Here is a 22111-nt window from a genome sequence, read left to right as displayed (position 1 = left end):
CTTCGCCGCCGCGTGACGTGAAATTCTGTTCTTTTGATCCCATTTCCGACCAACTGATTTATTTTATATTAGACCTCTCTCTCCTCTAACTTAAGCGGTTTTAGACTCCAGGTCGGACAGGTCAAGACCATGGATAAGTGGGTCCCTTTTTGATTCCATGATCGTGCCACGTGTGCACTAGAATATCTTGCCGTCCACTTGTCCTATATTTGTGTTGCATGTTCCTTTCTCGACTTGGTCCTAAGAACACAAGAAAACATCTCTCTTCTCCCTTTCGTTCATCTGAGACAAGAAAACGTGCCGCCAGCGCTCCGCTCACCTATAATTCTCCTCTCATTCATTTCTTCCTTTTGCTCTTCCCTCGTCAATCTCTCACAGCACTTGATACTCTCCAGATGTCTTGTGCGGTTTCGCTTGAAACTTCATTCTACCGAAATAACTGATTTTGATGGCTTTGAAGTCTGTTGCTGTTTGGGGTTGCTCTCTTCCTCACTTGGGGAGGGGTGATTCTGGTTCTAGGCGTTTTGGGCTAGCTTTGAATTGGAGGAAAGAGACCGATAAGTTCTGCAAATGGAAATGTGGTAGTGTTTTTGCGGGCTTGTCGGCGATTACGCCTGTTGAAGATGAGAGCCCGACGTTACCAGCGGTTGAGTTGCAGCAGTTGACTGATCAGACGGAGAATGGTTCTACAAAATTAGTAAAGGATTTGAGCTCTCTTCCAAGTGGGTTATGCTTTTCCAATTTGTTCACTTTGTCATTCATTGTTATTATTACTTTCTTTTTTTTCAATAAAGATTTTTCTTAATTTCTGTAATTACTTAATTTGACAGATAAGTTACAGAATAAGAAAATTTGGAACTTATACATGGTTAAGAAACAACTTCATGATCTCATTGTGAATATTTCTTGTCATACTTGGGTGAATTTTAGGTTGTCGTTGCGTTAAGAGGTCAGCTATTACTTTTTTTTCGTGCATATTGGTGCCTATTCTCCTATTTTGAATTAATTCTTTTTAGGGGTTAACTCGTTTTTGTGCTTGTGGATACATTTTTTTCTTCTTCTATTTTTGTCTTTTCTTATTTCTCCTTCGTCCGGGGATTTACCTTTTCCTTTCTCCTGAATTAACTGTTTTAGATTCGTCCCTGTATGCAGATTCACGAATCAACCTCTCGCAATTCTCAAAGTATACATAGATAAATATTATATTATTAGTTTACTTTTGTTATTGATATTCAGCTCGTAAAAAGTTAATTTTACCGAATATGCTAATCAAACGAGATCATCTTCATTTGAGAAATAAATATGTTGTTTGTAATGGGCTTTGCATTATTCAAGAAAATTTGTTTTGTGCCTGCAACTGCATTATCTCTGTTAATCCAATCATCGGGAAATCATATGCAAGGTATTGAAGAAGGTTTGATTTTAATGGCCTCTATAATCGGCTAAGTTTTGATCTGCATGTATTTAGTTAAGTTGGGATACTAGTCCCCAATTCCCGGCTAAGGAGTCATGGTCGAAGTGCTTTTTGAGTTTATTGCGTTTAAATATCTTGCTTGAACAGAAAGTTCAGTAATGGGATTGGTAGATCTAGCTATCCCCCACCCCGTCAACCCAATAACCTCATGCTTTCTGGACTTAACTGTACCTCCTTGTAAATGAGTGTTTTGTGTTCAGTTTTCAGCTTCAGGTGAAAACTTTGCTAGGTTTACTTGATGCTGGATATCCTTACATAAGTTATGTCAGACATGAAAAATTTACTCTATTTTGGTTTACTATATTTTAGATAAATACTTGCAATTTGTGCAACATTTATAGCCTCTTATCCTAAAAACTGCAAGTAGAAGATTATGTCTCATCTTGCAATTAGAAGACTGGAACTTACCTATAGAGAGGAAACTGGTATAAGTTGTTAAGCTGAAATGATCGACTTGACCCTTGGGTCTAGTTTGGCGTAGGTTGTCTTAAAATTGGAGGTTCAAATATTCAACCATAGTCTTATAATTTCAACAGGAGTCTATGGTTTGGTAAAGCATTTTCCTGAGTCTAAGTTAGTCACACATAACTTTTGGTTATTCCTTGTCATGTCATCATTGCCGAATCTTGCTTCAGTGCCAGTCTTTGTTTAGTTCTTTTTAAATTACTGTGATGTACATCAAGTTTTCAGAGGGTGTGTCCCATTTCATAATTCTAATATTTTGTATGAATTGTAGGGCCATTATCTGTATCTGACCTTTCTGCTTCCCCAAGTGATGGTTCAAAGGTGCGCGTAGCATATCAGGTAAAATGCTTATGTTAGTTACTTGCACCTCAATGATCCTTTCTTGCTTGTTCTTATATTGGTTATGTCAACTGATTGATGTAGGGGGTCCCAGGTGCGTTCAGTGAGGCTGCTGCTCTCAAAGCATACCCTCAATGTGAGGCTGTTCCTTGCGATCAGTTTGAAGCTGCATTCAAGGTTTAAAATTATTTTTTATATAACAATCAGACCGGTTCAGTCAACTTTGCAAGCTTTATACCATTGGTTTATGTTTCACAGGCGGTTGAACTTTGGCTGGCTGATAAAGCAGTTCTTCCCATGGAGAACTCTCTAGGTGGAAGCATTCATCGTAATTATGACCTGCTCCTACAGCATAGGCTGCACATTGTGGGTGAGGTGCAATTGGCTGTTAAGCACTGCCTTTTGGGACTGCCAGGTGTTAGAAAGGAGGACCTAAAACGTGTCTTAAGCCATCCCCAGGTTTGTTCTTTCATTTGTTAAAAGAAGGCAGGCAGTATTTACATGGTATCAACAACCATTCTCTGAGAACCTTTGTGCATACATGGTTTCAGTATCATAAAGGAGAAAGTAGTAAATATTGGCTAGGGGAAATTTTCAACTACTAGATGTTTTTTTTTTGGGGGGGGGGTTGAGTCTTGGCTCTTGATGTTTAGTGATGAAAAGGGTGAGTACGTGTTCCACTGCATGCTAAAATCATAGAAAACAACTGTGCATACTCCACATAGATATCCAAGCTCTTCTTACAAATCAAAAGATGCTTGCTTGCAGGCACTTTCTCAATGTGAAAATAACTTGAGCAAGTTGGGTGTTGTCAGAGAAAGTGTGGATGATACTGCAGGAGCTGCTCAGGTACAGATGTCTCTTCTGCACCGTATTTGAGTTTTTCTGAAGTTATCTTGGAGGTTATTGTGCTTTTAAATGTGAGGACTCTGGGGCAGTTTGTAGCAGTAAATGGCCTGAGAGATACTGGAGCTGTTGCAAGTGCTCGAGCTGCAGAAATTTATGGGCTTAACATTCTTGCAGAAGGAATTCAGGTACTGATTTCTTTGGAGGTTTTTAGCACTATGCAAGTATGCATATTTTGTGAAAAAAATGACTCTCTGGCTCCACATATATTTATCTATTTACCTTGTACAAAAGTAGCACCTGGCAACTTGTTGCACTCTGATTTACGATAACATTCTTGCCAGTAGTGTTATCATTTTTTTTCTTCAATCCTTTAGGCTGTGTTTGGGAAGAGTACAAATACAAAAATGATTGGTTCAAATACACAAGGTTCAAAGTATCGATACACCTCGATATGGCGGAAGGTGTTTACCTGTACTTTGAACCCCAAACTTACATTTGTTTTTAGTTTTTTTCAAAACCTTTTCAGAGGGGTTGGTTTAAGGCATGCCTGCCCCATGAAATGGGGTTTGACCCCAAAAGACTTGTATTTTGCATATCGATAGGCCACCGATTCGATTCAATACACCTGATATGAGGCGTATCATGTCGAAATTTTGAACTTTGCAAATACAAATGTCTGGTTCAGAGAAATTAAAAGTTAGTTTAGCTTTGTAATGATAATTTTGTATTCTTGCCAAATAATTTTTAGTTGTGATAGGTACAAACATGAATCTTGAGTTTGGAGTCCACCTTTTTTTTACATTGAACAACTTGAGTGCAAAGTTTGCTCACATTTGCTCTCATTTGAATGCAAACATGTCTTGGAGTTCATGTTGGCTGTCATTATCAATGCACAAATGCATTCTTATCAAACACTTGCAAAACTGATCCAGAGTGCATATATGTGCTTAACTGGCATTTGCACTCTTCCCAAACACAGCCTTAAGTGAAAACTACATTAAATGCCATAATATTTATGATTATAATTATCAATCTATAGGAATTTCTGCTGTAATTATTCCCTCAAAGTGCATAGCACATTAATTTTTATTACCTATAATGATTTCCCATCTTTTGTCTTTTTAAACTATGTAACTGTGATTTAATGTATAAATAAAAGATAAAAAAGGTTTATCAGGTCCTCTATGTACTTTGCATGTGGGGAGCATAACTAGTTATATTTATCTATGTAACTTGTTATGTGTGTATGGTACATGTCCTTTCAACCAAGTTTTACATTCTCAGATATAAAGCTGTGTTTGGAATTGGGGGTGGGGAGTGGGGTGGAACCATGGAAGTAGAAATGGGGAATGAAAGTGCAAAATCAATGTATTTAGGAATGACTATGCTGTTATTTCTCCTACTTATTTGAAAAGCATCTAAATCAGCAGAAAATTTGGCAAAATGTCCCCTGTTTTCTGGATTCAGTACAGCCGTATATTTTGTGCAAAAAACATAACATGGAAAGTAGGGCCTTTTTTATGCTGTTTTTTCTATTTCCAAACCAACACAAACCGATGCTTAAAACCAGGAAGCTTGGAAAACTCAGTTTTCTGCCTACTCAATCCTGAACATAAAAATTGGTTGACTGGAAACTGACTTTATCAAGTCACTGATTTATATTTAAAATACTATATATAATATCTGTATTTTGTAATACGATAAAAGTCTTGGGGTGGACTGGAGTTTTTGTTTTGGAGAGATTTGATCCAAATTTGTCATCTGTAATCTCCTGATTTTGGTGATCCAATGATCTACATACGAAGTCAAGCTCTGACAGATTAATACCTAGTCTACAGCTGAACCTGCCAGGACTACTGATGACTCGATCCAGATTGGGCAATTCTCAATCCAGATCACCTGGTTTTAGACACTGACCCAAACACAATCTGAATTTTTAATGCTTTCAACCAAGCAACATCTTAACACTAGATAAAACTTTTCCTATTTTTCTGGTTAAGAACTACAACTTTTTTTAGTAGGGTTTTTCTATTTGAAAGCTATTTTAGCATTATGCATAATGGGTTTTGATGTATTTGTAAGAGATTGATTCAAAGATATGTCCACGGAAGGCTGGGATATGGTTTATTGTTTGGACCATGATTTTTTGTTTTGTTTTCATATATTTGCATAGCTGTTACCATCCATTACTGTTTTGAAATAAAATTTTTGTTACTTACAAAAAATGTACTCATAGTGTTTAGACCATGAAGGACATAATCATACTTAAAAAATTGTATTTCATATTAATAAAAGAGAAATAGAATGAAGTATGACAAACAAACTGCCATTTATTTATGACAACCTTTTTTGGATCTTTACCTGTGTTACTTGTCTTGTGGCAAGTAGTCATACTCATAGTGTTCAATTACTTAGGAATGTATTTGTGTTGCTTATAAATTTCCTAAAATACCAATGAGAATTTGAAATGATTCCATTGCATTCTCAATGTTCATGTTTTTTTTTTTTTTTTTTTTTTTTCCGATCAGCAAAAGGAGAATTTTATTCAATTAAGAAAATCAGTTACAGAAGTACAGCAAGTAGAAAGCAGACATTGCACCACAGTGTTACAATAAAGCCCAGAAAAGCTATGCCTATGAACCTCCCTGTTTGGTAATTGCAGTTCTCCTGATCCATGTGAACGAGGCATTGAGTTCCCTTTCTAGGCTTACAATCTTCATTAGGGGATGTTTATAAATCCAAGGAGCATTACTGATAGGAATCGATCAGCACCCTTGAAGACTTATTCTAGAAAGAAGAAGGCCTTACAACAGGTCCTGATATGGCATAGTGATGGTACTTGGGATTTGGACTGAATTGAATACCAAGGGTATTTTTGTCATTTTTGCAATTTTCTGTGGGGTCCATTGATAGGGTTTAAATTGTCTAGTTATAGTTTGTTTATGTTTAAAATTTTAGAGTCATTGCATAAGTAGGATTAGAGTTATTGAGTCTTCTTTGAATTGAAATAGGATATGACAGCTTAGTTTGAATCCTACTAGGATTATTGAGTCTAACAGTTTTACTCCTAGGACTATTATGAGTCTAATAGTTTAACTCCTAGGATAATTATGAGTTTAGAGTCTGTAAATATGTATGGACGTTTTACACAAAGGCAATGAAATATATTGAGTTTTCTTCAGCTTATGCTAGCTATGGGGAGTGATTCCCATGCCCTAGAGTGATTCTAGGTATTTTCTCTTTTATTCCTTCAAGAAGCCATTACATCCATCAATAGCCATAAAACTTTGATCAAGAAGACCATTCAACATTCTCTAAGGACTAGAACTGAGCTGGTCCTACATCAATTTGGTATCAGAGCCAAGGTTATAGGTTGTTATCATCATGTAGTGGCAAGCAGTACAAGGGTCAGCTGACTGATACACAAAGGGATTCATTGATTTCTACCCTTTGCAAGAGAGTTGAAACCCTTGAAGCACAAGTAAAAGAACTTAAAGAAGATAAAGAAGAAGAAATACAGCAAGAAGCACCTCTAATCAATGAAAGGGATGGAGGACGGAATAGTGGAGCTGTCCATGAAGATGATAATGGTGAAGATGAAGGATCTGTTAATCTTAGAGGACGACAAAGAGCTGCAAACTGCACAAGGGTACCACCTGCACAAACTAATCGAACCCGAAATACCCATCAAGGGATTGATCAAGAAGCATCGCTCACAAATTTATTTGATGAGATGATGGAACAAGCTGAACATGGTGGTTATGCAAACAATATAACCAAGAAGGTAAAGGATGTTTCTGATTTCAATGGAGATTTAGACCCTCAATCTTTTTCAGATCGGCTGGCTGCATTGGAGGAATATTTTGACTGGTATGACGACTGATGATCGGAGGATCAGATTTGCACGTATGAAGCTTGGCGGTCATGCTAAAGTATGGTGGAGAAGCATGGAGCGACGATTGGAGAATAGAGGTGATGATCCTATTTCTACATGGTCAGAAATGAAGAAACATTTGAGAGACAAGTGCCTCCCAATGGACTTCTAAGATGAGTAATATGAGGAATTGACTAACCTCAAGCAAGGTACGCTACTGTAGTTGAATACATGCGTAAATTTGATGAATTATCTATTAGATGTGATACTACTGAAAGTGAGAGGCAAAAGTTTGCTTGCTTCAAGAATGGACTATGGGCTGAAGTCAAGAAAGAAATGGTAACGGCTGGAGTCTTTGTCTCTTTGACTTAGAGGATGCCTATCAAGTTGCTGTCAAAATTTAGAAGAGTTTAAAGCAAACAAATACAAGGCAATTTGTATCACAAGCCGGGGAGTATGCAGCTCGTAAGCAAGCTGATGGGGGAAAGACTTCTAGGCTAGCATATTCTAATGCCATCTCTAATAAGTGTAGTGGGTCTAGACCTTATCAAGGGGTTGACTATAAGAATAAATCAATTGCTAGTGGTGTTACTCACAAAAAAACAGCTTGATAGTTGTTTTAGATGTAGAGGAAAGGGCCATATGGCTTACCAATGTCCTACCAAAAGCCTTAATATCATTTATACAGAAGGCATTGAAGTGGTAGGTGATCCAGGTGATGACTTAGCTGAAGAAGAGGATTATTCCTTCACTGATGATGATGCTTTAGATGAAGACAGAAACTATGTTGGTGTAGTTCGGCGTATTCTTACATCCCCAAAGGAAGAAATCAAGGAAGATTGGCTTCGTACAGCAATATTTCAAACTATAGTAAAAAGTGGAGACAAGTATTGTAGGCTTATCATAGATGGTGGCAGTAGTATGAGTGTGATTTCTGAAGTCACTGTGGATCGGCTAAAGTTGACACCACAACCACACCCACAACCATACAAGATTGCTTGGGTTGATAAGACAGCAATTCCGGTAACCAAACGAGCCCTTGTTACTATTTCTTATGGTAGTTATTCTGATTCTATTTGGTGTGAGTGTGATATTATTCTTATGAATGTTACACACATATTGCTTGGAAGGCCTTGGTTGTATGATAGGGATATCTACCATTGTGGAAGGGAGAACACCTATCACATCCTATTTAATGGGAAGCGAGTTATCATGAAGCCAATGTCACCAGAAGTTATTAAAAGGCATGCCAGACCACCTCAAAAGGAGACTACAACCCAAGGGCCCGTTGCTGAATCTAAGAAAAAACATTGTATTTGCTCTCCAAAAAAGAGTTTGAAGTAGAAAGCAAGGAGACAGGAGTTGCATATGTTGTAATATCCAAGGAGGTAAAACAACAAGGTGTTGTTTCACCTATTGAAATGCCTAAAGAAGTGATCCGAGTGTTGGATGAATTTTCAGATTTGGCACCAGAAGAGCTACCTAATGAGTTATCACCCATGAGAGACATTCAATATGCTATTGACTTGCATCCAGAGTCACAATTGCCCAACTTACCAGCTTATCGTATGAATCCTATAGAGCAAGCTGAACTTAAACGACAAGTTGATGACCTCCTAAAGAAAGGTTTTATTAGAGAAAGCTTTAGTCCATGTGCTGTTCCAGCTCTTCTCACTCCAAAGAAAGATGGTCCTTGGCGTATGTGCATTGATAGTGGAGCAATCAACAAGATTACTATCAAGTATGGGTTCCCAATTCCTAGGCTTGATGACATGCTTGATATGATGGCTGGAGCGACCATTTTTTCTAAGATCGATCTAAGGAGTGGCTATCATCAAATACGGATTAGGCCTGATGATGAGTGGAAGACAACATTTAAGACAAAAGATGGTTTATACGAGTGGTTAATTATGCCATTTGGACTAACCAATGCCCCTAGTACTTTCATGAGGATGATGACCCAGGTACTTCGGTCCTTCATCGGTTGTTTCCTAGTTATTTATTTTGATGATATTCTTATATATAAGCATAGTCTAGAAGCACATATTGATCATCTACGTCATGTGATGAGAGTTTTACGCCAAGAGAAACTCTACATCAACTTAAAGAAATGCTCTTTCATGTCACCCAAAGTTATATTTTTGGGGTTTGTTGTTTCTGATGAAGGCATAAGTGTTGATCCCGAGAAAGTGGAGTCTATATTAGAATGGACCCTACCTACCAATCTTCAAGAGGTTAGAAGTTTCCACGGCCTAGCAACTTTTTATAGAAGATTTATTAAGGGGTTCAGCACTATCATGGCTCCAATTACAGATGCAATGAAAAGAGGTGAATTTAATTGGACCAAGGCAGCAATAAAGGCATTTGAGACTTCTCTAAAGTCTTTGAAGTGGCATGTGATGTATCTGGTGTAGGAATTGGAGGGGTTCTCATGCAAGAAGGCCATTCCATTGCATTTCATAGTGAGAAATTAAATGAAGCCAAGCAGAAATATTTAACTTCTGACAAGGAGTTATATGCAGTAGTGCAAGTTCTACGACATTGGTGACACTACTTAATATCCTAGGAGTTTGTGCTCTATTCAGATCATGAAGCTTTAAAGTACTTGAATTTCCAAAAGAAACTAAATTATAGGCATGGGAAGTGGGTTTCATTCTTACAAGAATACACCTTCGTTCTAAGCACCAAGTTGGAAATGAGAATAAAGTGGCAGATGTGCTAAGTCGGATGGTTTACATACTTTCTATGAATGTCCAAGTCATTGGTTTTGATCAACTAAATCAAGACTATACTGGTTATAAGGATTTCGACGTCATATATGTTGACTTACAAGTTGGGAAGCAAGATGAGTATCCTTCCTTTTCACTGCATAATGGTTATCTGTTTTATGATATCCGCTTATGTCTACCAAATACCTCTTTACAAGACTTTGTTATGGTGGAAGATAGGTTTTATTGGCCTAGTTTGAAGAATGATGTTGCTCGTATAATAAAGCAATGCAAGACATGCCAACTTGCCAAAGGACGAAAGTAGAATACTGGGCTATATACACCCCTATATATTCCTCATGAACCATGGCAAGACTGCTAGGGGTCACGATACAATCTATGTTGTGGTGGATCGTTTCTCCAAGATGGCTCATTTCTTACCTTGCAACGGATGGTCGTTTTTCAAAGAAATGGTTTGACTTCATGGAGTACCTTCTACTATTGTATCAGATCGGGACACCAAGTTTATGAGTTATTTTTGGAACACTTTGGAAACTACTCAATACTCAATTGAAATTCTCTACATCGTTTCACCCCCAAACAAATGGTCAGATTGAGGTAGTAAATGGAAGCTTGGGAGATCTTTTACGGTGTCTAGTTGGTAATCATACTTCTAGATGGGATCTAGTGCTTCCAATAGCTGAGTTTGCTTATAATCGCTCAGTAAATAGATCCACAGGAAGAAGTCCATTTGAAGTGGTGACTGGTATTCAGCCTAAGCGGCCAATTGACTTGGTTACCTTACACCAGATACATGTACTAGTATTGAAGCAGAAGCATTTGCTAGGCACATAAGAGAGATACATGATGATGTTAAGAGAAAAATTGTATTGAGCAATGATTTATACAAGGCTAGAGCTTATGTTCATCGACGGTTGGAAAATTATCAAGAGGGAGACATGGTTATGGTACATATACGACCAGAATGTCTTCCTAAAGGTGTGTACAAGAAGCTCCATTCAAAGAGTGTCGGTCCTTACAAAATCATCAAGAAGATAAGTTGTAATGTCTTGACAGTATGGCCGGCCAGAAATAAGAGGAAGAGAAGAGAAGAGAAGAGGAGAAGAAGAGAAGAGAAGAGAGGAGAGAAGAAAGAAGGGTTTTGCAATGTAACAGTGCTGGCGGCGCCAACCTTTATTTTAATATATATATAGGGCGGCAAAAATAACAAGGGAAAAGACCCTTGTGCCCCCGAGTACAATAACAGACATAACAGAAAGAAAAAAACGAAATAAAAAACACTTTAATTAGCCAAACAGACCCTAACATCAGCAACTAAATTCTTTTAACACACCCCCTCAAGTTGGAGCATAGATGTCAATCATGCCCAACTTGTCACACAGATCTTTGTGCCGCACATGATGAAGGCCTTTGGTGAAGATATCTGCAAGTTGTTCTTCTGAGCTGACATATGGTGTACACACTTCTCCACTTTCAAGTTTCTCTCTAATAAAATGCTTGTCCTCTTCAATGTGTTTCATCCTATCATGCAGAACTGGATTAGCAGCAATATTGATGGCAGCTTTATTGTCACAGTAGAGTGACATAGGATTGCTCACTGTGAAACCCAGTTCACCTAACTGATTTCTTATCCACATGATTTCCGCAACCCCATGAGCCATCGCTCTATAATCTACTTCAGCACTGGATCTAGCCACCACACTTTGTTTTTTGCTTCTCCATGTGACAAGGTTTCCTCTTACAAAGGTACAATACCCACTGGTAGACTTTCGGTCATTGACTGCTCCTGCCCAATCTGCATCAGTATATACTTCCACTTTTTAAGTGACTGTGTTTCTGGAACAACAAACCAGCTCTAGGAAAATTCTTGAGATATCTCAAGATCCTCTCTGCAGCCTCAAAGTGAGTTGTCCTAGGGCTGTGCATGAATTGACTAAGGACACCCACTGCATAGGCAATATCAGGCCTGGTCATAGACAAATACAAAAGTCTCCCCACGAGTCTCTGGAACATCTTTACATCTTTCAAAAACTCTCCCTGACTGTCTCCCAGATGGTGATTAAGTTCAATAGGTGAATCAAATGGTTTTACCCCCAACTTGCTTGTATCTTCTAGTAGATCTAGTACATATTTCCGTTGGGAAATAAAGATGCCCTTGTGAGAGTGGGCAACTTCAATTCCAAGGAAGTATCGTAAGGGGCTTACATCCTTCACCTCAAATTTAGTGGCTAAGAATTTTTTCAATCTCCGAATTTCAATCTCCCAATCTCCTGTGATCACTATGTCATCCACATACACAATAAGAGTTGCAATTTTACCTTCACCTCTTTTCACAAATAGAGTATGATCTGATTGGCATTGTTTGAACCCCATCTGTGGAACTGCTAAATGAAATTTACTGAACCAAGCCCGAGGTGATTGTTCAACCCATATAGAAATTTTTTTAACCTGCACACCTTTTGTTCACTGCCTTTGGCACAGAACCCTAGAGGTTGGGTCATGTACACTTCCTCTTCCATGTCACCATTCAAGAAAGCATTTTTGATGTCCAATTGGTGAAGATCCCAGTCAAGATTTTCTGCCAAGGAAAGAATCCTGATAGAGTTCATCTTGGCTACTGGAGCAAGTCTCTGCATAGTCCACTCCATATACCTGTGTAAAGCCTCTTGCTACCAGTCTAGCCTTGTACCTTTCAACAGTTCCATCAGCCTTGTGTTTCACTGTGAACACCCACTTGCACCCCACTGGTTCCTTCCCTTCAGGAAGGTCTACCAACTCCCAAGTGCCATTTTTGTGTAAAACATCAATTTCTTCATGCATTGCATCTGTCCATTCAGGTTTAGACAAAGTTTCTGCCACAGTCTTAGGAACGGGGACACTGTTCACAGAAGAGAGAAAGGCACGGTATGAAGGCGAAACATGCTCATAGGACACAAAATTAGAGATAGGATGATTAGTGGTACAAGACCTAACACCCTTCCTCTTAGCAATAGGAATATTAAGATCATTGGTGACAGGTGAATCAACATTTAAAGGAACAGATATATCAATGGGAGCAAGTGTACCTGGCTGATGAGATGGATCTGCCTCGGGTGAATCCGATGATGTTGGCTGCATAGTGTCAGGCTCCACGGCTCTTGAACTCTACTGGCTCTTATGGCGACGATGAAAAACCCGGAATGGAGGAGGATCGGGTAAAGGAGGTAGTTGAATTTGAGTCGTCGCCTGTTTCTCCTCAACCCTACTCTCCCTCTAAGGAGAAACTGAGAAAAAAGGTTGATTCTCAAAGAATGAGACATCAATGGAAACATAGTACTTGCGAACAATGGGATCATAGCAGCGATACCCCTTTTGAGATAAAGGGTAACCAAGAAAAACACAAGGAATAGACCGATGATCAAGCTTATCACGAGTAGGGGACATGTTATGGACAAAACAACGACACCCAAAAACATGCATTGGAATGGTGGACAGCGGGGCTGTAGGGAACAAGAGCTGATGTGGGGCCTTATACTCTAGTAACCGAGAGGGCATGCGATTGATGATATATGTCGCACACAAGACTGCATCCATCCAAAACTGTTTTGGCACATTCATATGAATCAATAAGCCACGAGCGACTTCGAGAAGGTGACGGTTCTTCCGTTCAGCCACACCATTTTGTTGGGGTGTCCTGGCACAAGAGCTTCGCTGAAATGACCCACTCGAAGCAAAAAAATTTGTGAGATCACACATGGAAATATTCCTTCGCATTGTCCAACTGGAAGATATGGATTTCCGTTTGGAACTGAGTGAACACCATGCGTTGAAAATCTTTCACAATTTGTGGCACTTCATCTCGAGATCGCATAGGGTAAACCCAAGTGTATCTAGAATAATCATCAATCAAGGTAATGAAGTACTTATAGCCAGCCGCAGTAGGTAGAGTAACAGGGTCCCAAACATCAGAATAAACAATATGAAATGGAAATTCAGATCTTTTATTTCGTAATGGTAAATAACTTCTACAATGCTTACTCAACTGACAAGTTTGATACTGTAACTAACTCACTGACAAGGACTCAAACAACTTTGGAAACATAACTTTTAACGACTCAAAAGAAAGATGACCTAAACGACTATGCCATAAATAGGCTTGGCTCTCACTTGACGAACTTATGGACTGTCGCCACTAGACCAACATTATTCTCCAACACGTAGAGACCATCCACCATGCTTCCTCTACCAATCGTCTTCCCCGAGGTCAAATCCTGAAACACACATGAAGACGGAAAAAAAGTGACTGAGCAGTTCAAGGAGTGATCAGACTACTAATAGACAGCAAATTAATAGGTAATTTCGGAACATGCAGTACATTAGGAAGAGTAAGGCCAAGTGGGAGAGGTATGGTGCCTCGGCCAGCTATGGTAGAAAAAGAACCATCAGCCAGTCTTACCTTATCTCTCCCAGAGAGAAGGTTATATGCTTGAAACAAATTTGACTTACCGGTCATGTGATTTGAGGCTCCGGAGTCAATAATCCAAGGAGAATTAATAGTATGTGATGACACATGGAAGGCTGTGGCATTACCTGATGTAGACGCAAACGAGGTAGAGGGAGTAGGACCAGAATCCATCTGGCGGAGAGTCCTACCATACAATTCCAAATGTTTACGGAAGGAGTTGATAATATCTTCCTTAGGGTCAGAACTGGGATGCCTCTCCGAGTTACCAAAGGACTAGTCTCTGTCGATGCCATATTGGCTGAGTTATACTTTTTTTTATTCTGCTGGCTTGGTTTCTTGCCCTGATCAGGTGCTGACTTCTTACCCAAATCCTGTGCCCATTTAGGTTTTCCATGGAGATCCCAACATGTATCTTTCGTGTGTCGTGTCTTCTGGCAGTGAGTGCACCAAAGTTTGCTCTTATCATCTAATTTTTTCTGAGTGTCACCCTTTTTAAAACCACCTCCGACATTTGTATCTGAATTTCCCTGGACAGCTAGGGCAACTGACTCCCCTTCTACACCATTCATCACACTTCTGCTTTCTTCTGACTGCACCAAGGCATACACCTCCTGAACTGATGGCAAGTCTTTACTACCCAAGATCTGCACCCTGATGGACTCATATGAAGGATTCAGCCCTAGGAGGAAGGCAAACACTCGTTGCTGAGATACAAGTGACTTATAGGCCTTTGCATCTTCATCACATTTCCAATTCACATTCTGATAGTGATCAAGTTCTTTCCATATTGATGTCAAATCAGAATAGTACATCGAGAGACTCCTCTCCCCCTGCTTGCAAGTAGAGGATTCAGCTTGCAGTTGATATATCTTGGCATAGTGTCTCTGCTATGAATAGGTGGACTTCACCTGTTCCCATATCTCACAAGCAGTTTCAGCCCATATAAAAGTCTTCCTTACTTGTGGCAGCATTGAAACCAAGAGCTAAGACATCACCATACTGTTCTCTTGGTTCCACCTATCATGCTCAGCACTTCCATACTTCGGTTCCTTCACTCTCCCATTGATGTATCCTATTTTCCCCCTAGCAGTGATGTAGAGTTTTATTCCCCTAGACCACTCAAGGTAATTCAGACCATCAAAGGGAATAACAGCCATGGGAAAGCTCATATCCATTCCCCCACTCACTCCATTGTGGCTCCCTGAAATTTCTGAAGTAGCAGAATTCTCAGTCGACATGGTCAAACAGATAATTAGTCCCAAACATCGGACTTAGGACCCCTCCTTAATCCACAAAACAATGCTCCACTCAGTCCACACCCACACACTCGGGTTTAACAACCAGGTTGAGCACAAACAGTACCAAATTCAGGACAAAACAGAGGTAATATTCGGCAGATTTCAGACCTGTATAGTTTTAATAGTCCCAACCTACCAGAATTCCAGAATGTCTAACAGCCACTATTCAGCAGGAGAGATCCTTCTTACTTATAGTCAAATCAAATCATTGAGAAGACAGGTCATCCTTGACCTACAGTTGTCTTAACACATGAACAGGATCACACGATCCAAGAAAAACCAGGGGTATACAGATTCGACAGCATTCAGCCGCCCAGACTCATAGGGTTTTCACTCGGCACATGACCAAGGAGGGTAAAGAAGAGAAAACAGGGAGAACTGTACCAGTTGTAGAGCTGTTTTTTCAGTCCAGAATCAGATTTCTGTTCCGCCCAGGTTCAGCAAGTTTGTTCGATCTGTTCTCTCGGTAAGGTTGTTTGATCTGCTCTCTTTAATCAGTATTCCCGCTCTGATACCATCTTGACAGTATGGCCGGCCAGAAATAAGAGGAAGAGAAGAGAAGAGAAGAGGAGAGGGGAGAAGAAAGAAGGGTTTTGCAATGTAACAGTGCTGGCGGCGCCAGCCTTTTTTTTAATATATATAGGGCGGCAGAAATAACAAGGGAAAAGACCCTTGTGCCCCTGAGTACAATAACAGACATAACAGAAAGAAAAAACGAAATAAAAAACATTTTAATTAGCCAAACAGACCCTAACATCAGCAACTAAATTCTTTTAACATAATGCCTATGTCCTAGAGTTGCAAGATGGCATGGTAATTAGTCCTATCTTCAGTGTTGAGGACTTGACTCCTTACCATGGACATGTTGATTCTTTTAAGACTCCTATACCTAAATTGCCAACTATTGCATCTCCAAATGACATTCCAGAGGATGTTTTAGATGAGGACATAATATCTACTGCTACAGGAGGGTATCAGAAATTCCTTGTCAAGTGGAAAGGCAAGCCTATGTCTGAGAGTTCTTGGATCACTGCTAAAGACTTTCATAGTTTCAACCCAGATCTTAATGAAAGGTTTTAACTCGTCGGGTCGAGTTCTTTCAAGTCAGGGAGAGATGATAGGAATCAATCAGCACCTTTGAAGACTTACTCTAGAAAGAAGAAGGCCTTATAACAGGTCCTGATATGACATAATGATGATACTTGGGATTTGTACTGGATTGAATACCAAGGGTATTTTTGTCATTTTTGCAATTTTTTGTGGGGTCCAATGATAGGGTTTTGTAGAGAACATTGATGTGGGCCCCACAGCTGTGGTCCCACTCTGTCCGTAGGGTAGAATGTATCTAGTCACAGCTGTGGTTATTTTGTTGTTCTGTTATTTCTAGTTTCAGTTTTATATTGGTTGTTATTTGTTAGCAGTTATGATGTAAACACCAAGGGCAGATATGTCCTTTCATGTAACTAGCATAACCTATATATATTAACTTAAAGTGGCGGCGGCAGAATATTGACATTCTGTTATTCTCCTCAAAATCTGTGTTCTATTGCTCTTCCATCACTCTTTCTTCTACATCTTCTTCACTTTCTCTTCTCATCGAACCTGAAATCTCTTAGTGATCAAGACTGAATAGCAGTCTTGAAAACCTACAGGTTTAAATTGTCTAATTATAGTTTGTTTATGTTTAAAATTTCAGAGTCATTGCATAAGTAGGATTAGAGTTATTGAGTCTTCTTTGAATTGAAATAGGATACGACAGCTTAGTTTGAATCCTACTAGGATTATTGAGTCTAACAGTTTTACTCCTAAGACTATTATGAGCCTAAGACTATTACGAGTCTAACAGTTTGACTCGTAGGATTATTATGAGTTTAGAGTCTATAGATATGTATGGACGTTTTACACAAAGGCAATGAAATATATTGAGTTTTCTTCAGCTTATTCTAGCTATGGTGAGTGATTCCCATGCCTTAGAGTGATTCTAGGCACCCAGTGAGTGATTCTAGGTATTTTCTCTCTTCTTTCTCTCCCTATTTTCTCTTTTATTCCTTCAAGAAGCCATTACAACCATCAACAACCATAAAACTTTGATCAAGAAGACCATTCAACATTCTCTAAGGACTAGAACTGAGCTGGTCCTACATTAATTACCCCTTGAATTGATCCATGATATCACTATTTTTGAGTCCCTTTCTATCTCCAAGTTCTTAAGATCTGCTTGCTTGGCAAGTTTTAACCCCTGTAGCAAAGCTAATACTTCAACCTTTAAAGAATCACCTTCCCCTAAAGGTCCTGACTCCTGAGTACATAGCCAATACTTTGCTTGAGGAATCTCTGATCACACCACTAATGCCTGCCAGACTCGGGTTTCCTGTAGAGCTCCCTTCAAAATTCAGCTTGACTTTGTTGAGACCTGTTCCACTCCATCACCTTTCTTTATTTCTTTCTTCTCAGAAGAGTGTACCACTTCATTCCACGCTCTTATTATATCAGTAATTGAGAAACTTTGAAAGAGCTCAAATGTTTTCACCCAATGTGAAACTTTGAAAGAGCTCAATGTTCTTGTAGTTTTTTGATAGTTAGACATGGCATTTCAGACATTTTTGGTACATAAACATATATCCCTTTAATATAGGGCCTCATGACCCAGTTTCTTGAAACGTATCTTTAAATCAAAGTTGTCAATTAATAGATAGTGAGGCAAAATGGGGTGCCAAAATATAAAGAGAGGGGAGTGCAAGCGTGTTCCAAATAATAGAACTTGATATATAATTACTTGGATGAAAATTTGTATACAAAATTTGGAAAGTAAATCAATTGTGATTGAGTTTGCATAAGCTACAAAATGCAGGAGGAAAACCTTATTAAATGGAATGAACAAAATTGTATTCAATAATACTGGATACAACTAATTACTTCATCCCACATTAAGTTTAGGGTATCTAGAATTACATATATGTATTGTGTATATTTATGTATGCATATACCTAAATTTACTGAAGTTACTTAAGTTGCGGCAAGGTTACATATTTTCTGAAGAGAAATTTGTTATACAAGTTATAATCTAATTGGTTCTAGAAAAAAAAACAACTATTTTAGAGGATTTATATGTCATTTTACTCCTTAAATGGTTATTATGGCCATTTAAAAAAAAATCATGTGCATGGTTTTATGAGCAGTGTGGAAGGTTTCATCTTTCAATATTAATTGCAATTAATACCAAACCATTTCTCCTTAGCAAAGGCTCTAGAAAAGCTAGGGACAGGCCAAAAAGGACACGGGCTGAAGTAGTGAAAAATTATGAGGGTCCACAATTCCTCCCCTAAACCTCTCCCAACCTTAGTGAAAGCAGGACTTGATCCCAGACCTCCACTATTAGACATGCAGAGGTACATTTATGACACTAAGCTTGTCAAAGCCTTAACCCAACTATGTGAGGTTGGATTAACAAGTCTACACATGCTAAATTTGACCCTTATCCCAACTATATTAAGTTGGGCTCATGAATCCTGTTTAATGTTATCTGTATACTGATTAAGGTAATGTGACAATATCTGAACTTTGACATTCTATTATTGGAAGATAATGTTCCCCAAGTATAAACTAGTTTATATAGATAGCTAGTAAGTAGCAACTTCTGCTTGGACAATATATAAGGCATATTGCTAATGACTAAATAAAACAAAATGAAAAGATTAGTTATGAGTTTTCCTAACTGTTGGTTTGTGGCATATGTGTCAGGGGCACCTTTTTGAGACAGCACTTTTAATTCTATGGGGTGTCTAATTCTGTAGGCTGTTTCTATTGTCATAATGTGGATGCAGGAAATTGGCTTGATTGTTACTGCATGGTATGAATGTTATTTCACTTGTTTTGATACCATGTAATTTGACAGGATGATTCTGACAATATTACCCGATTTCTAATACTTGCAAGGGATCCTATAATTCCAAGAACTAACAGGCTATTTAAGGTGGATTCATTTCTTTTCTTTTTTTTTTTTTTTGGTATGATCTGATTATATTGTTGTTTCTTTAACCTTTCAAGTTATTTGTCATTTTCCCCAGACTAGCATTGTTTTCACCTTAGAAGAAGGCCCAGGAATATTATTTAAAGCCTTGGCAGTTTTTGCTCTGAGGAATATCAACTTGACAAAGGTACCTAATAACAAAGTTGGATTGGATTTTGTTGTTGTTGTTTTGGTTAAGCATCTTAGTCATTAACTTTTGTTGCTTTTCTTTTTCTTGTTTTATTTTATTTTTGGTTGATGGGGATTTCAGATTGAAAGCCGACCACAGAGAAAACGTCCGTTGAGGGTGGTTGATGACTCTAATGATGGGAGTGCGAAGTGAGTACTGTTTTTCCTTTCAAATTAAATATGATAATATCTGACTTTTAATTGGTACCCATACAAGGTCAATGTATATACTCATAAGAATTGGTGTTCCTGAACCGCATCAGTATAAAACATAAAAAATATTTTCAACTGTAAATGCACTTTTATCTGGGATCCAGGATCCGTGTGTCATTTTCTCGTCATTGTCCCATTTTAAACCTTGGAGGAAATGACTTATTCTGTGATTTAAGAGAAGTTAAATTTTTCATTTTAGTTTAGATCCCTCCATGCTGATTGACTGTTTCTGGTGACAGGTATTTTGACTACCTTTTCTACATTGATTTTGAAGCTTCTATGGCAGATCCTCGTGCACAAAATGCGTTGGGACATCTTCAGGTACATTCTTTCTTATTTGCATTAAATATATAAATTTGTAATTATTCTTTTTGAGACATATCTCTTTTAAAAGGGCAGCCCAGTGCATGAGGCTCCCGCCAGTGCGGGGTCTGGGGACAGATGTAGGCAGCCTTACACCCGCACATACGGAGAGGCTGTTTCCAAGATTTGAACCCTGGTCACCCAGGTCGCAATGGAACAACCCAACTGTTGCGCCAAAGTCCACCCTCAGACAGTCTCATTTGGCACATCAATATTTGAATAAGCTATTTTCTAATTATGTTTGGTATAAAATCTTCTAAATAAGGACAGAAGGGAATGATAAAAATGGATTTCTGACAAGTCCCATGATAGGGTTGTTTATAAGCAGGAAATTTTATCAAGATAGAGTGACTGATTATCTATTAAAAGAAAAGAGGATAAAAATATAACCAGTTTCTGTTCATGTCTCATTAAAGGCGTTGTCTTCTTCATTTTGTTAAAGGATACAAAATTTTCCCAGTCAGGTTCGATTTGATTGGTCATGATGTACAATGTGTTGTAAACTTTAATGGTGCTGTTCATTCATTGCAAACATCTTCTCGAAAGCTGTTTCCCTTTCATGTTGGCTCTTCATTGCCAAACTATTTCCTACTTAAATTTGTGTCATCTCAGGCAAAACCGTCAGTGCTAATAGCCCTTGCAAGATATGGCTTGCTTTACTTGATAGTTGATACTCGTTCTTTAGTCAATAATTAGATGTGCATTTAATTCCCTTGTTATGCAGGGATATCACAGTTTCTGCTAATCTGCTTAGACCTTGTTATATTTGACAATGTTTTTCTATGTAAATGGTGTTTGTGTGCAGGAGTTTGCAACATTCCTCCGGGTCTTGGGTTCCTATCCTATGGATACGTTTCTATAGATGTCCCTCATTGGATTCTGCCCTCCCATATCATTTTAGTTTGGAAAACTTGCAAGAAAAAGCATCATATCCTTTTGCTTCTTATATGTCAGACACTGGTCAAGCTAGCCAGTGGTGGACGAGAACTAGTTGGATTTGAGAACTGAGTAGGAGCAATTATCCTACCACAGGATCAACATTTGTCTTTGTTCTGCATTCTGATGGAGTTATGTTGCAAAGGCGAATGAGCTCTAGTTGCCTAGTTGGTATAGTGTTTATGTCATACTTTCGGTAGCTTATGAATTACCAATATCAAAAAGTTTGGTGGGTTGATTGTGGATCCTTTGGTCTACAGTGGTTGATCTGTCTGACATATGCAGAAAAGTTTTAGTTGATTATTACACCAAAAGTTCAAAAGATATGTTGATGGCTGATCGGCATCATCATTTAATTTGGTACAGGTGGCTTACAAGCCATTGGATATTTTCTGTAGTGTGATGATGATTAAGGCCTTGGATGCAGTTCCTATTCTACCTTTGTAGGTGTCAACTTCCGTTGCAACTTGTGTCATTTCTATGCAGATTTGGAGAATTCAAAAGTTCAAGCTTATTGGAGTGATCCATGCTTGTGGACGTTTGGTTTTTGAGTAGAACTTGTCTTGCATAAACTAGCATAAACTATCTATTAAATCTTGCTCTTTTTGCCCAGACTGTGAAATCACATCAGGGAGATAAAAAAGTAACCGTTGTTTGGGAATGTATTTTGTCTTCATATAAGCTTTTCAAGGAAGCAAGACCATGCAACTATTGTATAACTTTGCTTTGCAGAAAAGGCAGTGAGAATGCCAAATCATTCCAGAAATTAATAAAACTTTGTCCATCTATACCTGAAAATTGTACACATGATGAGTGCGTAATGTGTTAATTCGACGATTCATGCTTCATTCTGGATTACTTTCTTGTGTAAATATGAACTAAAAGAGTCCGCGTTCTGTGCACCGGACGAGTGAACCCACCAATTGGAT

The 22111-nt window shown here is 38.6% G+C and overlaps 1 protein-coding gene across 2 annotated transcripts; it reads left to right on the top strand.

Annotated features, from left to right (window-relative positions):
* The first annotated feature begins 235 nt into the window (after positions 1-235).
* ADT1 (arogenate dehydratase 1) lies at positions 236-21970 on the top strand. 2 transcript variants are annotated; one of them, XM_019200370.2, is made up of 12 exons: positions 237-722; positions 2211-2278; positions 2363-2455; positions 2537-2737; positions 3047-3127; positions 3217-3312; positions 19267-19322; positions 19409-19445; positions 19540-19629; positions 19753-19820; positions 20123-20204; positions 21052-21970. In XM_019200370.2, exons 1-12 carry the CDS (start codon positions 449-451, stop codon positions 21106-21108), a joined length of 1203 nt encoding a protein of 400 aa, XP_019055915.1. In that variant the 5' UTR covers positions 237-448; the 3' UTR covers positions 21109-21970. The 2 variants fall into 2 exon arrangements, with proteins under 2 accessions (XP_010278652.1, XP_019055915.1); XM_010280350.3 differs by lacking the exon at positions 19267-19322 and having other exon boundaries at positions 236-722; positions 19368-19445.
* Positions 21971-22111: the final 141 nt, after the last annotated feature.

Source organism: Nelumbo nucifera, chromosome 1 (genome assembly GCF_055504915.1).
Source record: "Nelumbo nucifera cultivar China Antique chromosome 1, China Antique-T2T, whole genome shotgun sequence".
NCBI lineage: Eukaryota > Viridiplantae > Streptophyta > Magnoliopsida > Proteales > Nelumbonaceae > Nelumbo > Nelumbo nucifera.
Note: the sequence above shows the minus strand (reverse complement) of the source record. Positions and strands in the feature narration are given on the sequence as shown.